The 15,867-nt window shown below is 42.2% G+C and overlaps 1 protein-coding gene across 1 annotated transcript in view; it reads left to right on the top strand.

The window, feature by feature from the left end:
* Window positions 1–15,867, top strand: part of RGL1 (ral guanine nucleotide dissociation stimulator like 1) — an 80,875-nt gene that overhangs the window by 35,620 nt on the left and 29,388 nt on the right. Inside the window, exon 4 of the mRNA XM_069789591.1 lies at window positions 1,496–1,573. Within this exon, the coding sequence (XP_069645692.1) occupies window positions 1,496–1,573 (78 nt within the window). The remainder of the gene's footprint in view (window positions 1–1,495; window positions 1,574–15,867) is intronic.

The raw sequence follows: 15,867 nt of genomic DNA, 5'->3' as shown, positions 1-15,867 counted from the left end.
TGTTTACCTGCAATGTAGTCAGCGATGCCAAGATCTGGTTTTAAATGAGCTGTTTCAGATAACGCAAGTGGTCTTACTGCAGCACTCTCAAGGCTAAGTAAGCCCAAGCTGACCTCTTTATGACTGTGGCTACACTGCTTCTATCAGTGGGACTACTTGTTTGCCTTTATTAGTTTGGGTTTACTTTGCAGTGTACTGGAATGTATGCAAACCCTTGATCTTTCTCTGCTTCAGCTTTCCCCATCCACAGTGGAATTGTCCAACGTTAAGCCCTTGTCATAAGATTCTTGAAACTCAAGTTCCTATTTTAAAGTATTGTGGAGTTCTGAGATTGTGAGCCATAGTAGGGTGGACTATCAATATGAGGGTGGTGGATGGTGGTGCCAAAACATGTTCTTTACAATCTAGCAGATCTGCTGGTGAGAGTGAGCTTGAATTCAGTTACGCTAGTTGAATGTCTGTACAGATCTGGGATTCTTACATATGAAGCCTTAGACTGATACTTTAGAGGAGCATGAAACTACCACCTCTTATTTTGATAATTTGAAACATTTTGGATGAATTTGTTACAGTTCTGACATGAACCTTCTGGTTCACATGCAAATGGACAGCCCACTGTATTTACTTTATCCGACATTACTAGGATGTTGTAGCACAAACACTTAAAGATGCACTTGTTCTCCTAACTAGCCAGATTAATTGCAGGTGCCTGACACAATTAGTTGAGCACAGAATGTGTAAAATCAGCTTGCCTTATTCTGGACTGTGAGTAATTGTGTGTCTTCATTAAAGCTGCCTGTAAGGAACCATGAAATTCTTTATGGAGCTGTACATCTGAAACAATGGGCACTCCCATTGAAAATGAAGTGCATAATCCTGCCTTCAAGGCACATGTGCTGCCTGTGTAGGTAAGAGATTTTGCTTTGCACTGTTGGAGCTATGCCCATGGTTTCCTCTTTCCCAGTGGCATTTTCACAAGCGCCATGGGCCATTCCCACTTGTGACAACTGTGTCAGTAGTTTTGGCACAAATGGACACTTACCGCTTAGAAAACTTTGTGTGAAATCACACTTGGAGTTAGAAGGAATGACAAATACTAGAGAAACAGAAGCTGTACTGGAGAAAGTGGCTCTCTTAACAGCCTTACTGCATACTGGAATACTTCTCTGGGAAAGGATGGCGTGAAAATGGGTAGAAAGGGTCTTAGAAGTGTAAGCAAAGGAACTGTTTTGGCTGATTCCTCCTGTGTGCAGGCTGCTTCATATAAATTAAAGAATTATGTTGGAAGATACTGGCTGTCTCTTTAGGATTTTTTTTCCTCCTAAATGAAATAATCTTCCAGCTCCTTAATTTTGCCCAACTGTTAGATTCCATATTTGTAGTTTGAGCTAGAAACACTTTTTGGTTGTTTATGATAATTGTATATGAATTATGCTATTTGGGATTTTGTTTTCATTCAGTAGAGGTTCCTCTAAACACCCATCTCATTTTTCAGGTATGGAAACCTGGAGACCTCAAGCTGTGAAGAAGTTGGAAGTGAGAATTCCTCTGAATCCAAAACAGTACTCAGGACGTAAGTGTGGTTTTGTACTGTACAGCGAGCCCCAGTCAGGATTCAGTATTGGGGGAGAATGTGGGCAGCATAGCTGTTATTTCCTTTGAAATTTCACAGCACTGTTTGCTTGCTTAAACAAGTCTGTGTAAAGGCCAAATATAAATTGTCTCATAACATATCCAATAATATAACCCAGAGATCTTTCCATCAGGGAAATTGTCTCAGAATTAAACATGAGATGAACACATCTAGGCCAACATTTTGTTGACTAAACAAACAAGGAGTGTTTGTTTCCCCTGCCTTACCTATAGCAGTAAATGGTTATTGCTTATGACTGATTTTATTGCGCATTACAACAGTGTCTGCAGACCAAAGCTGAGGTTGTTTCGGGCAACATGTGTACGCATGTATCTTTTCCATTAGTGCCCCTATGATTTACAGTGTTGCTTTTGGAGTGAAATTTAAATTCTGAAGTCATCCTAATTTGCAAGAAAAATAGCAAAGCTGTTTTGAAATGCAGTTTAAATGGGAAAAAGTGGTTTGGTTATCCTTCTAGCATCACATGAAACTGCATTTTATCTTTAGACAGTGGGTGTAAAATGTGCCTTAGGTCATCAGCATTTGTACTTTTGACATCTGTATGGTCTGTGGTTTGCATGCATTATGGCAATAAAAAGTAGCTGTGTTGTTAGATTTGGTTACAGTATGAAGATGCTTGATTCTTGTCAGCATTACTGAAGATTGCTTTTCTATGAATTTATCTCAGCTTCCACCAGTTAAGAAAACCTTAATTTTTTTTATCAGTGCACTGATTTCTCAAGGTGTAATAGAAGAAGAATCCTTCAGTTTCCTTTTGTTTTGAGAAGGAAGAAAAATGTTGAGTTTTTCTATCATGAGATACACTGTCTAATCAAGACTGAGAAATAGACTGCAGTATTTTCATTCCTGAGATTCAGGCAGACTGTCGATTCAAATCACATTCTATTCTACAATATTGGGCCTGGTCTTCCCACTGCTTACCTCCGTGCTTTTCTGATGGCTTGTGTGTTGGGATAGGGGGGTTTTGAGTCTGGCTTAAAATGGTTCAAATATCCCCAGTCCAGAAACGTGCCGTTAACATACTAAACACCTTCCCGTCCTCCATTGTCTGAATGGAGTGGTTAGACAGCGGGGTCGCTTTGCCTTCTGTCATCCACACGGAAAAGTTTTTGTTTAACCACCAGAGATAAATTAGTAAAAGCTCCTTGGCTGTGAGCATTTCAGTAGCTGTCTCTGAAAACAGAATGAATTATGCTTGCTTGACTGCAGAAAAAATGTAGAGCTTAATTAATGTCTGTAAATGATACAGGAGTCTCAAAGGCTTTAGTTATTAACAAGCGATAACATTTTGTTTCTTTTATTTTTTTTAGTACTTAGCAAGGACAGAAAGCTACAAGCTCTGATGGTTTGGGCTGTTCCTCTTGCCCCATGAGAATTGACATGGGGGCTCAATTCTCCAATTCTTTCCTGGATGGTGTTACAGAGAGCTATCAATATTTTCCTCCCATTTTGCCATGAGAACTCATCAAAGAGCAGCTGGTAGTTAAAACTTTGTCACAAGCACCAAGAAGGTAGTGGGAATAATAGGCAGTCAGCGGGTTCCCACACTCCCATCCAAAATGAGCTCTAGGGTCTCTTCCAGCTTTGGGCAAACCATTTGACCTCCCCCTATCTCAGTCCAGCCATAAAATATGAGCTAAAGCAGTACCCTTCCTGCAAAATAGATTAAGGCTTTATATTGGGGATGAGGAAGATAATTTCACCACTATAAATCATGTTGGGATTAATCCCCCAACTGCCTTTCCATGGACCCAAAGGAGCTTGATAGAGAGGAAAAGGGTGAAAGTAATATTGATGTTAGCGTCACTAGGGCTTTGGGCAAAATGCATCAATTTTTTTATGCCTGGAGGTGAGCATGCAAGTGAAATAGCATTTAGTAGGAGCATGTTTGTTTTATTTTTTTTAATGGAATTGTTTTCCTACTGACATACACATAGTTTATCATATACCCCCTGCTTAATTGCTTCCTGCTGCATCAGTGCCATCTCCCCTCTTGGCATGTAATTGTCACATGATGCCCTTGTGCAGCCAGGGACTGACAAATGGAAGGAGTCTGTCGTCCTATTCCTGTGGTTGCACAGCTTCTCATGAGTTTATCTGACATGATTTTCATTAATATAGTCAGCACAGCTGATTTTGATCCTTTGGTGTCATAAGATACCTTTTATGTCTGAATTTGATACCTGTTACCCAACTACTTATGTATAGAAAGCTCAACAATGAAGTTGTCAACAAAGTAATTTGTCAGGTATATGTGTTTTAAGAGACCCCGTATAAATGTGAATTCACTGTCCTGCCTTAAAAATTTCCATTGATGTCAGTTGCTCTGGCTACTTGTCTCTTAGATATGATTAATGGTATCTGGAAAAGAGGTTGGCTTTGTAGTCCTGTTGTGAAACACGTAGTTCTAGTAGTTCAGGTTTTCTCTTGTCTGGCATAATTCCAATACAATTGCATTTGCCCTCTTTTCTCATAGAACAGAAACATGATATAATTGTGCTCTTGTTTTTGTATGACTTGGAGAAATAAGAGGAAGAAGCAGTAGAGCCATGTTATTTCTTACCATTAACTCTGTATTTCTCAGAGGAAAATTATCTCTTGGGAAGCCCATGGTCTGCAGCCAGAGATCTGCATTTGTCAGACTCTGGCTCTGACAGTTCAGATGCTTTAAAAATCCATTTGAGGCATTAGAAATGGGGATGCAATTTAAAGCATTTCCACTAGTTTGACACAAGAAAACACTACAGAAATTAAAAACAACTGCAGGAGAAGAATTTATGACTCTTTAAATATCTTGTGGAGCTTTAGAAGAGAGAGAGGTTTTTGCAAAATCGTAGGTACATATAGGAGGAAAAATATGTCATATGTTGTGTACTGTGAGCCCACAGGTTGCTACTTTCTATGTTGAAATTCTCTGTGCTTTTTGTACTTGTAGTACAAAGTTGTAATATAATTTGAGAAGCAAAATGCCTGATGTACGTAATTTTTATATTTTAGCATTGCACCCAGTGTTCATGTTGAACCTGCAAGTCCTCCGCTAGGGCTTAAGTGCACTCATGGCACAGCCTTGTTTGAGAGACTTGTGGGAGCTATAAACCTACCCTTGTGTTTCCAAATTATGGGTCTGAGCCAGCAGTTACTTCTCACACTTGTTGCAGTGACATATAGTTGTTACTGACCCAAGATCACTTCAGCTATGTTCGGAAACATGCCTTCTAAGGATCCGTTCTGCCAAGGGGATTTTCTCCTGTTCACTTAAGCATCATTCCTATCATTTTTGGGCCACAGGATTGATCAAAAAAATTGTATTTTTTCAACAGGGATCTGACTTAATTACATCTAATAAAAAATGTCTTTCAGGCTTTTTATTATTACTGCCCTTTTCTTTAAAACTACATTCAGTATTACACAGCTTAAACAAAGGTACTGTAGTTTTGTAACTTTAAAAACAGACAGACAGTTTGGACCTTAGAGTTATGAGTAAGCTCTGAACACCGTCAAAAGTTCTGTGAGCTTGAAAAAAAAAAACCAACCTGCCATGCTTTTCATGTTCAGTAGTTTGCTTTCCACAGTTCTCACTACTTTCAGTCAGTCGGAAAGTTCATGATCATAATTTAACAGAAGAATAAAGTCCAGAAAAGGTCAGATATTCCGGTCAAACGTCTGAGTTAGAGGGACTTTAGCCTGTGTTTCCAGAAATATGATGCCATGTCTCTTGTAATTGTCTGATAAGAGAGTTGTAAGGAGTGAGTAACTTGGCCCTCTATCTCCTCCTATAAACAATTCTTTTTGCTCTTTCTTGCATCACATAAACAAGATTGCCTGGTGCTGTTTTGCAGTTCTGCACGTTTTTGTGTCGAGGTGTGACAGAGTTGCCCCCTCATCTCAGTTGGGTCATCATTGTCTTTGGAGTTCTGTGTATTCACTACATGTTTTCTAGCTTAGGACTTCTGTTAACTTTCAGAAAGAAAAGAGTAGATCTAACACCAAGACATGTGACCATTCAGAATAAAACCATACATACATTAAACACAAAAATTATCAGCATGATGAGTAGCATTAAGAATTAGAGAGGTCCATACAATAGTACACATTACAGGAACTGTAGAGAAATTGTACTATAATTCAATTATATTTTTGGTTTTAAGTGAGGTTGTATAGTTCAAATGTGTGGTTTGGTACACATCACCTGACAAAAAGCAAATGAGGAAAGAAAGTAGAGCAAAAAGAAATAAAGTACTTTCCCCTGCTCCTGTCTGATGTGAAGATTCTGCACACTTTATCAGCCAGGAGTCATGGGAAACTTAAATGAGACAGTCATGTCCAAGAGATCTCAAGAACCTTTACATATTCTGGGAAGGGGATCAGCAAGTCAAGCAACTAATGTTTTCTGGGGACTTCAGTCCTCCTGAAGTGATTGTGTGTATGAGATAGTTAGAAACAATGCTTTTGGTGATATGACCTGATCCACTGTGGTCTCTATTCAGAGCAGGAGAGTTCCTCAGTTAACTTTTAACTCACTGTTAAAAGGTTGAGTTTTCTGTGCAGAATGATCTGTGAAATACCTTGTGCCCTATTTCCTTCCCCCTACTGAATGAATTTTGACTGTGTTAATTTTGATCTCTGGGCAATTCACTGCTGACAGACAGCTATACCCAGATCACAGACTCCATGAATTTAAAGAGGTGATGTATTAAAGGAGCAGAACACTTTTTTTCCCAGAAGATAGGCATTAAAGACCTTGCTGGAGCTGGTTGAGGGTGGAGACAGAGCCATAAAATATTGTCGCTGCTTCTACCTTTTGGAAGTCAATAACTTCACTGGATACTGAGATGCCTCTGAGTAATGTGAGGGTCTGAAACAGTGCTGAGGCCATGTCACTGAGGTGATTTGCTAGGCTTGAGAGAACTGGAGAGCTGATGCAGCACATCACACTTCATGGATAAAAGGTGCTGAGCTTGTTGCCATGAGTTTTGAAGACTTCTGTCAGTGAAGTTCCTAGAAGTGATTTATTGCTGTTCAGCACACACAGAAAAATGTCCAGCCTGGCAGTCCAGGCTTGCCTGCAATGTTTGCATTCAGGGAAGACTAGTTTAATGTTAACTGAATCTAGTCACTTGGAGACCTTGCTCAAAAATATAGCAGTATGAACCTGAAATTACCTGCTGGAGAGGTTTTTCAAGAGGCAGATGGTGTTGCCATATTGGTCCATGGACTTAGACCATGATTTTTTGTTTGTTTGCTTTCCAGAGGTCTAACATTGGTATGTTTTCTTTAAAGGTACCCTTTGGGCATGTTCATAAATATAACAGGGAGAGGAAAAAGCATGCCATCTCCCCCTGTATGTAGAAATAACTCTTGTGTTTGTAGCTAGTAAGAGACTCCACAGCCAGGGCAAAGGTGATGAAAAGGAAATGCTGTGCCGTAAACAGTGAGCCATGTTCTGATCCATTTATGTACATCTCTCCTTCTGATGAAACCAAAGAAAGTTTAAGAATTTTTATAAATCCAAGTTTAGGTTATATTTCTCACGGATATTAAAGAGAAAGCAGTAGAACTGGAAAACTGGTCTCCTGGCTGCAGTATGAGGTTTCAAATGGGGATTTTAATTAATTTTTTTTCCTGGCTACACTGTATACTCACATCCCCAGTGCTGTAAAAGGGAGGTTTCTTACTGGAGTTGGAAAAGCTGAATGAGAGGCAGAAACAGTAGTAGGCAGTTTATGTAGTACAAAAAGTAAAATAGCTTTAAGCCCTCAAACTATCCTCTTCTGCAGTCCCAAGCACTGCTATGGCTGAGTCCTGAGGCTTTTAAATCCTAAATGAGCTTGAGTAACAGTAAAAGTCCTTTGAAGCCTCCTCTTGGAGTATAAGGTTGTGGTTTCCTTCTGCTGCTGGCTTCAGTTTGCTGATTTGGAGTAGATTGGTGGTGCTCCCCCTCAGATGAATGACAGGCCACAGAAATGAATCAAAATACTTGGGACTTCTTTTGTTGTCTTGAATGTCAGCTCCTAGTTGCATCTGCTTTATCTGTATTGTGTTTGTGTGGTGGGCTTTTAGTAATGGGGGAGGGGCCGCAGGGGTGGCTCCTGTGAGAAGCTGCTGGAAGCTTCCCCGGCTCCCAGGCGGACCCGCCTCTGGCCCAGGCCGACCCCGTCAGCAATGGCGGTAGCGACTCTGGGAGAATGTATTTAAGAGGGGAAACCTGCAGCGGAGTTTGGGAAGTGGAATGTGAGAGAAACCCCTACACAGACAGCAAGGTCAGTGAGGAAGGAGGGGGAGGAGGTGCGCCAGAGGAGGTTGATGCCCCTGCAGCCCGTGGTGAGTCGGCAGGCTGTCCCCCCCCAGTCCATGGAGGGGAGCGAGGGAGGAGGACCCCATGCCAGAGCAGGGGGGTGCCCATGAAGGTGGCCATGACTCCATGGGAAAGCCCGCGCTGGAGCAGTCTGTGCCTGAAGGACTGTGGCCCGTGGGAAGGACTTATGTTGGAGAAGTTCGTGGAGGACTGTCTGCTGTGGGAGGGACCCCACGCTGGAGCAGGGGAAGAGTGAGGAGTCCTCCCGCTGACAAGGAATGAGCAGCAGAGACAACATGTGATGAACTGACCCCAACCCACATTCCCTGTACCCCTGCACCGCTGGTGGGGAGGAGGTGGAGAAAATGGGGAGTGGAGTTGAGCCCGGAAGAAGGGAGGGGTGGCGGAAGTGTGTTTTAAGATTTGGTTTTATTTCTCATTACCCTAATCTGATTTGATTGCTAACCAATGAAATTGATTTTAGTTTTTTTCCCCAAGTCGAGTCTGGTTTTCACCTGTGACCATAATTGGTGAGTGACCCCTTCCTGTGCTTGTGTCACGAGCTTTTTGTTATATTTTGTCCTCCCCATCCCACTGGGGAGGAGGACTGAGTGAGTGAGTGGCCTCGCGGTGCTTTGTTGCTGTCTGGGCTTAAACCACGCCATTATCAAAATGCGGAATTTATTTGTTATTAAAACTTGGAACGTGTTGCGATTGAAAACCACAGACAAAGCAACTCAAAGCTAAACTGAAATCTTGTTTCATTCCACAGCAATTGGGTAAAACAGTTCAAATAAAGAAAATTAAGGAACTGTTTAGTTACCACGTGGGATGTCTTGCATATTTACCCCTCTTCTTCTGCACTAAAATAGCAAATACCGAAACCTTCAATGGACTACTGCAACATTTGGAGTTTCTCATAGTGATAAACAAACATTGTCCCATGGCTTCTTGTGAATTTAGACCTTCCTGGCAGAAAATTTGTGTTGTTTCCTACTGAAGTTAACAGTCCTGCTGGAAAACAATATGTACAGTTACAGTACTGCAGAAATAAAACTGGTCCTGAAACACTGTACTCCAGGAGAACAGACACCAAAGGAATGTGAGACAAATGGAAGAAAATTGGCTGGAAGTTTCTGATGCCTGGGAAATCCATGGTGGGAAGCAGTTAAGATGCATTTGGGAGAGCAAAAATCAGCATTCATTCCAGTAAAGCCAATTAAGCTAAAACAACAGCAGAAACCAATGTGGTTACATGAGAAGCAGAGTCAAACACAGGGCAGTATAAGCAATGGAAGAGTAGGAGAGTTATGAAAACAACCAGAACCAAGCAAAAAAGAATAATTAGAAGAGCAAAGAAAAATAGTGATTGGCATCTCAACTAAAACAAAGAACAACTCGCAGAGCTATTCCCTTAGTGACTTTACATGCATCCTAGCAAAAGCAGCCCCCCCATATGCTATTCAACTAGTTCTTCCCAAATCAAAAAAAGAGATCATTTGCTGGAAGTCATCAGCACATTATTTATAAACAGACTGGGTGTGAGAAGGTACCCTTACATCAACCTTTACTTGCAGTTTACATACATTTTATCCCTGATTCAAAGCTGAGATTTAACTGCCGATGATGTTATTTAACAAGCAGAACTGAGAAAATACAGCTGGCTTAATTTAGTCTGTGTAAGCAAGCCTGAAAGCTATTGCATGGACAGTGGAGGAGAGGAAATAGCCCTCTGTAAAGATTATTCTATTGATGGTCTTAAGTATGCATTTGTCAAATTACAGATAGTTTTGTGCATGTTCCTGTTTAATTTCATAAGAAATCAGTCATTTAATCTCTTTTTGCAGCTGAGGTTCTCCTTATTCTTAATTGTTGAGATTCCCTTCTATTCATTCTTTACAAATAATTGTGGTGGGAAAGAAAACACTGCTTTTGCCTTTTTGGCAAAAAATGATCTCTTTAATTCCTATGCAGATCTCTTCAGGACTAGTGTTATAGCTGTCTCCCCAGCTGAGAAAAGACTATGCAGAATTTCCGTGTAACCTATTGAATCACTTGCGCCTATGTGATATGAAGGCCTCATTTTCCACCTCCTCTGTGCCCTGCTAGCTCAGCTTAACAGAGAGGTTAGATTTGGAGCTGCCGCAGTCTCATCACGTTTTGTGGTAGCTCATGTGTAAATGTGAGTGGATGAATAGTTCTGTGTTCCCAGTTTGTAAATGATGGAATCAGATATGCTTCTTCCACCTAATGGTAGATTTTGGAGACTGAAACTTTCAGAGATGGGCTTCAGGCAAAGCTGATATGGAAATCGGAAGACTTTCTGATAGGTGTGAAACTTGGAAACAATGCTGAACAGAGCCCAGGGTCTGTGGTTGGCAGGACAGGAGTTAAACATTAAAAAGCTTTTTCTTATAGGCAGGAAAGGAAAAATTTATAGCTCATAATCAACCCATGAAAAATGTAGTCTGTGATGTTCCTTTCCTGTCTGAGATCTTGGAAGGCTCCCGTTCCTATCTGTCTCTGAGTCTATTGAGTACAGGGAGTTTCTTCTCAAGGGCAGCAAACGTAAAGATACTGCAAGATACGGGCAAGTCTCCAACCTGTTTTCAGAAAGCTTCCCTCCCTGACACACCAATTAAACAGTCAGGTGATAGGAGGTCAGTAGGGCACAGTGTACCTTTTTTTTCTTTCCTATTTCGCCTCTTGACTGAAAGTATTTTGCTGGCAAAAATCAGTGTCTGTAACTGCTGTGAACTCTTCACCCTGCTCTGGGAGACGGGGTCTGTCTTAAAATCTGTTTACTCCTCAACTTATGAAAGTGGCCATCAAACAAGGCTCTGGAAACTGAGCTTAGTATAAGGAGTGTGTGAACAATATTAGTACAGGAACTTATCCTGTGGAGAGGCTCCTTCTTCCAAATCATTGCTGAACTGGTAATGCTCATAAGAAAAGAATACCCAACCTAGTTTTTGGTGGTGGAGCCAGTAGGCATGATAGTGAGTTTGTGATGTGGGTTCGGAAAGGGGATACAGAGCATGATAAAATACACTATTAGGGCATAGAGTGAGGTACAGTGTTCCCCTGCCTGTGGTGGAAAAGAAATGAAAATGCAGTAGGTGTAGGACAGTGGCATTTGTGACTGCAAGTGCTGCTGTGCTGCAGTGTTCTGGGTATGTGCAGGGCTACAGCAGATGATTAAAAATCTGAGGAGACAGGAGGGTGGAGTGAGGGCTTGGGAGCATCACAGTAGGCATCTGTCTGTTGTGGCCTTTCTTGGCCTTGGGATGTGGAGCTGGGCTGATGCTGATGGCTTCACTGCAGCGGTGGTGGAGCACTGGCTATCGTGTGACACTTGTCCTGACAGAGAAATGTGGAATGTGGTCGTGAAGCTCCAGATGGAAAGTTTGGCCATCACTGGCCTAAACCGTGAAGGGCTTACTTGCTGCATGTATGGTGGAAGCTTGTCTGAGCCAAGTTGTGAAAATTCAGTCCAAAACAGTTTTCAAATATAAAGAGATACTTCCAAGCTGCACAATCTGTGTTTCATGTTTGCAATGAAGCCTGAAATTCAGAATGTGTTTGCATGTTAATTTTTGGTTGTAAATGCTTTTTGTAGCTCTAAAATTGCAATTCCAGAGTTTCTCCTGTCGGCAAGCCTAACCAAACAGTATTACTGACAGCTTTCCAAATACTCTCACTAACTAAAAGTTTGAAGTTGCTACAATATCAGAGAAGGAAACAAGAAACAACAGACTAAAGGGGATAGGACTTGTAAAATCACATCTGTGTGGGATTAAAAGGTAACTGAGTTTTGAAGAAAAAACCAATGCAGTTAAAATGAGACAAGGAGAGTGGGAGAAGCTATCTTTACTCTTTATTAACTGTTGGTTTATTTTGAGTGCCACTGAGCAGCTGAGTTAACTAGATATTGCTGTGGTTTCCCTACTTGCAGAACAAATGTGCCATTATTTGTACACAGCTCTGATGCAAGCGTTTTCTGAGTTGGCTTTTGGGTTCCTCATTGTCTACATGTGAAATCTGTGTTCACATTTGAACTCTCCTCATGATCTCATAAATTGAGGAGTGAGAGGTGGTCCTGGCAAGCTTGTCCCTCTCCATTTTGCAGCTATTAACACGATAGACCAGGAGCCAGTACATTAATTTTCGAGGATCTGAACTTTAAAAGCCAAGTGCCTGATTCTCATAAGTACAGAGCACAGATGGTCTTTGAGCTGACACATCAGTGTCTCTAACTGGATACTCATGGTTAGAGGTTTTTACCGAGAGCACGGCCCTTCTCCTCTTCATGGAATATCATTGGGAGTATGGGATACTGTTATTGCATGAGGGTCTTGTGAAGCCAGGGTTATTGGAATAGGTATCAGGGAAGGTTTCTGTAAATGTGAAAAATACAGTCATTGGAGGGCTAAGCTCTCACAGCTAACTACACAGCAGAGCCCTAAGCATTTGCAGAACCCAACAGGACCTGCTGCAAACCAGGGCTGTTCTCATTTGGTCATCTCAGCTGTTTTTCTGATGGCAGTGGAGCTCATGAGATCTGCTCCCCTACAAAACTGTGTTTCTTTTCTCCTAAACATCTTCCTGTGCTTTCCATGACAGTAATACCTGTAAGTGACCTCTCATGCCTGCCACAGCATTTATGACTACTGGGTGGAAGAGATTTGAAATACAGAGATGGTGTCAGTGTCGCAGAGGAAATCTTTGGGACTTCCTTTTCTCAGGAAGTTTAGATGTTTATTATGCCTTTTATTCTGGAACAAGGGCCTTTTCCCCTCTCACATTATGTCCTACTCTGAACACCACAGTAGGTGGCCATGGCCAGTGTGTCATGTTAAGTAGTTGCACCCAAAAGTCCTTTTCCCTAATCCGTCTGTCAACTCAGGTGAACAAAATTGTCATTAAAAAGTGTTTTCATAGGCCATCTGTGTCTTCCCAGCCTGCAACATGTGCTGTGGCCAGGGCTAATTGGTGCACCAAAATATACACGCTTATTTACTGGCATATTGCTATGAAGAATCAAAGATCTCACAGTCTTTCCTGCAGCAGAAAAAATAAGTTGATCATTTTTTTTTTTATCCAGGCTTGAATTTTCTTAAAACTTAAAGAAATCTGGTTATTTTTCAGACTCTTCCAGTTTTTTCACACTTAGTTGAAATTTGTTAATAGCATTTTAAGTTATTTCTGGAAAACTGTAGCATAAATTGTAAATCTTGTTTTCTTGCAAAATCAAGTTGAAATGATGAAAAACTCCCTGCAAAGACAGGATTTAAGGCAATTCCTATAAGCATATATTTGTGCATTATCCATGGGCATGGGCAGTGCTCTGCAACTGGTGTCTTTTTAGCTGCATGTGTCTAAGAAGGTCTGGGATAACTTTGCTGAATGAGATCCAACGCTCCTATAACTCCTTAAGTGTTCTTTCCCTGCACCACCAGCATGATCGAGATACCTTTCTGCATGGTATAATTTGACAGCCCCACCTTGTCTTTGGGCTAAGGGTAAAATCCGGGTTCTGCTGATATATTTTTGTTACGTATTTCATCATAAGATTAGCAAGACCAGTCTGTCTTCTGGGTTCAGCTATCTGCAAGCTCAATACTGGGCACTGGCAGCCTAGTGCTGCCCGTGCTCCACATGTCACAATTAGGATTTTATCTTCACAGATAACGCAATCTCACTAACTGCGTGTGCTCCTGGGGATTAAGTTCAGGCTTAGACTGCTTTTTTTTCAGAACCCAAGGTTTCATGAACGGGCAGTCTTTCTACTAAGGCAGCAGATGAGTAACACAGTGTGGAGGAATATGCAGCTTCAGTTTGGTCCTCAGACTTGGCAGCAGCAATTGATGAGAGGAAGGGCACCAAAGGAAGTGTTTGATTTAGCGCTTCCACTGGGAAGCTGCTACCCTGAAGGAGCCATGAATATCTTGTTTCCTCTGTGCTGTTTTCCCACAACATCCCAGGGACCGGTAATGAAGCAAACATTGCAGCCTCGCTGGGCCGCAGCTTTTCCCACTGGCACAAGAGGGAATTAAGAAATTATGTTCTGCTTTTGACTGTATGCATAATGTCTGGTAGTTATTCAAACATGGTCATGGTACAGCTAAGCAAAGATACTTCAACTGATTAAGCAAAGCATAACTCCAAGGTAATTTGCACATCTTTCTTTGCTAGCTTGACAAACAGTGCAATACAGGGAAGCAGGATCATAATGAATAATGAATGCCAGTAATAGAAAATTACTTGGTTTTATCCGAGGTGCTGGCTTTATATACTTGGGAGAGGGCTATTTCTAGTATTATTGATTGCAATGGATGCTGGAGCAGTGCGAGGAGCACCAGCAGCAGTGGCAGCAAGCAGTGGCAGAACACACGAGGAGACACATGGACAAATAGAGACTTGTCTGAACAGGGGGCATTCCCCAAGCCACTGACCCCAGACCCACTGACTGGATGAGACAGCAAGGCATGGAGCCTGCACCCAGCAATGCGGGAGATTTAAGCAGGCAAAATCAATCAGCCCATCTGATTGCAACAGATGCCAGAGTATACATATTTCCAAGTGCGCAGGTGCATGGCAGCATGGTTGCCACCTGGCAAAAAGCAGCGTCACCTGCTTCTCCTGAGCTTCTAGCGCCTGGTAGAACCAGCGCAACCACACAGACAGAGCTCCTGTTCAAGCATGTGACCACCCAGGTTTCCAGCTGTGGGGCGTGTGAAGGGATATTCCTACTAGAGGTGGAAAGTGATCATAAGCAAGACTGCGGGAGGTGTGACCAGACTGATGAACTGCTCTGCTTGGCAGCTGAGCTGCAGAAGGAGGGGGGCAGACTGAGGAGCATTCAAGAGTCTGAGAAGGAGATTGATCAATGGAGCCATACTCTGCCATCTATGATGCATAGAAGCCAACTCAGTGTGGCCACTACAGAGGCAGGTCCTGGATCTGCTTTGTGCCAGGAGGAAGGTAATATCATAAGGGATAAGGAGAGGTGGAAGAAGATTACAGCATGGAGCAGTAAGAGAAACACCTTTACCCTCTAAAATACCCTTACAGAACAGGTATGAGGCCCTGGGTACAGCAGATGAAGCGCATAATGAGAAAAGAAAGAGGAGGAACCTGCGCAAGCAGTCTTGCTGAGATCAGAGAGACCAATCCCTCGCAACAAGACCTGCATTAAGACCAGCGCCGAGAAGAAACAATGGTCAGTTATTGTCATTGGTGATTCCCTTCTGTGCAGAACAGAAGCACCTGTTTGCAGACTGGACCCTCTTTTCAGAGAAGTTTGCTGCCTCCCTGGGGCCTGAATTAGGGATGTCACCACAAGACTGAAGAGTTTAGTTCAACCTTCAGACTACTATCCATTTCTGCTCTTTCATGTGGGTACAAATGATGTCGCAACAAAAAGTCTGACGTCAATCAAAATCGACTTCAGAGCCCTGGGAAGAATGCTAAAAAATTTGGGAGCATAGGTAGTGTACTACGATGTAATTGGTATTAGTGAGACCTGGGGGAACGAGTCCCACGACTGGAGTGATTGGATGGAGGGCTACAGGCTGTTCAGGAGGGATAGGCAGGGCAGGTGAGGTGGAGGTGTCGCACTGTATGTAAGGGAGAGTTTGACTGCAGAGCCCTTACAGTTAGTGATGATGTGGTTGAGAGCCTCTGGGTAAGGATTAGGGGGATGGAAAACAAAGGAGATGTTTTAGTGGGTATCTACTACCAGTTGCCCAGCCAGGATGTAAGCACTGATGAGTTATTCTATAGGCAATTAGCAGAAATTTCTGGAACAGTAGCCCTTGTCCTTATGGGAGATTTCAGCTTCCCAGGCATCAACTGGGCATATCATACTGCTGTGACAAGCAGGTCTTGGAAGTTCTTGAATTTTGTAGGAGATAAC

Source organism: Haliaeetus albicilla, chromosome 8 (assembly GCF_947461875.1).
Source record: "Haliaeetus albicilla chromosome 8, bHalAlb1.1, whole genome shotgun sequence".
Classification (NCBI taxonomy): domain Eukaryota; kingdom Metazoa; phylum Chordata; class Aves; order Accipitriformes; family Accipitridae; genus Haliaeetus; species Haliaeetus albicilla.
This window is presented reverse-complemented; position numbering and strand designations above follow the sequence as displayed.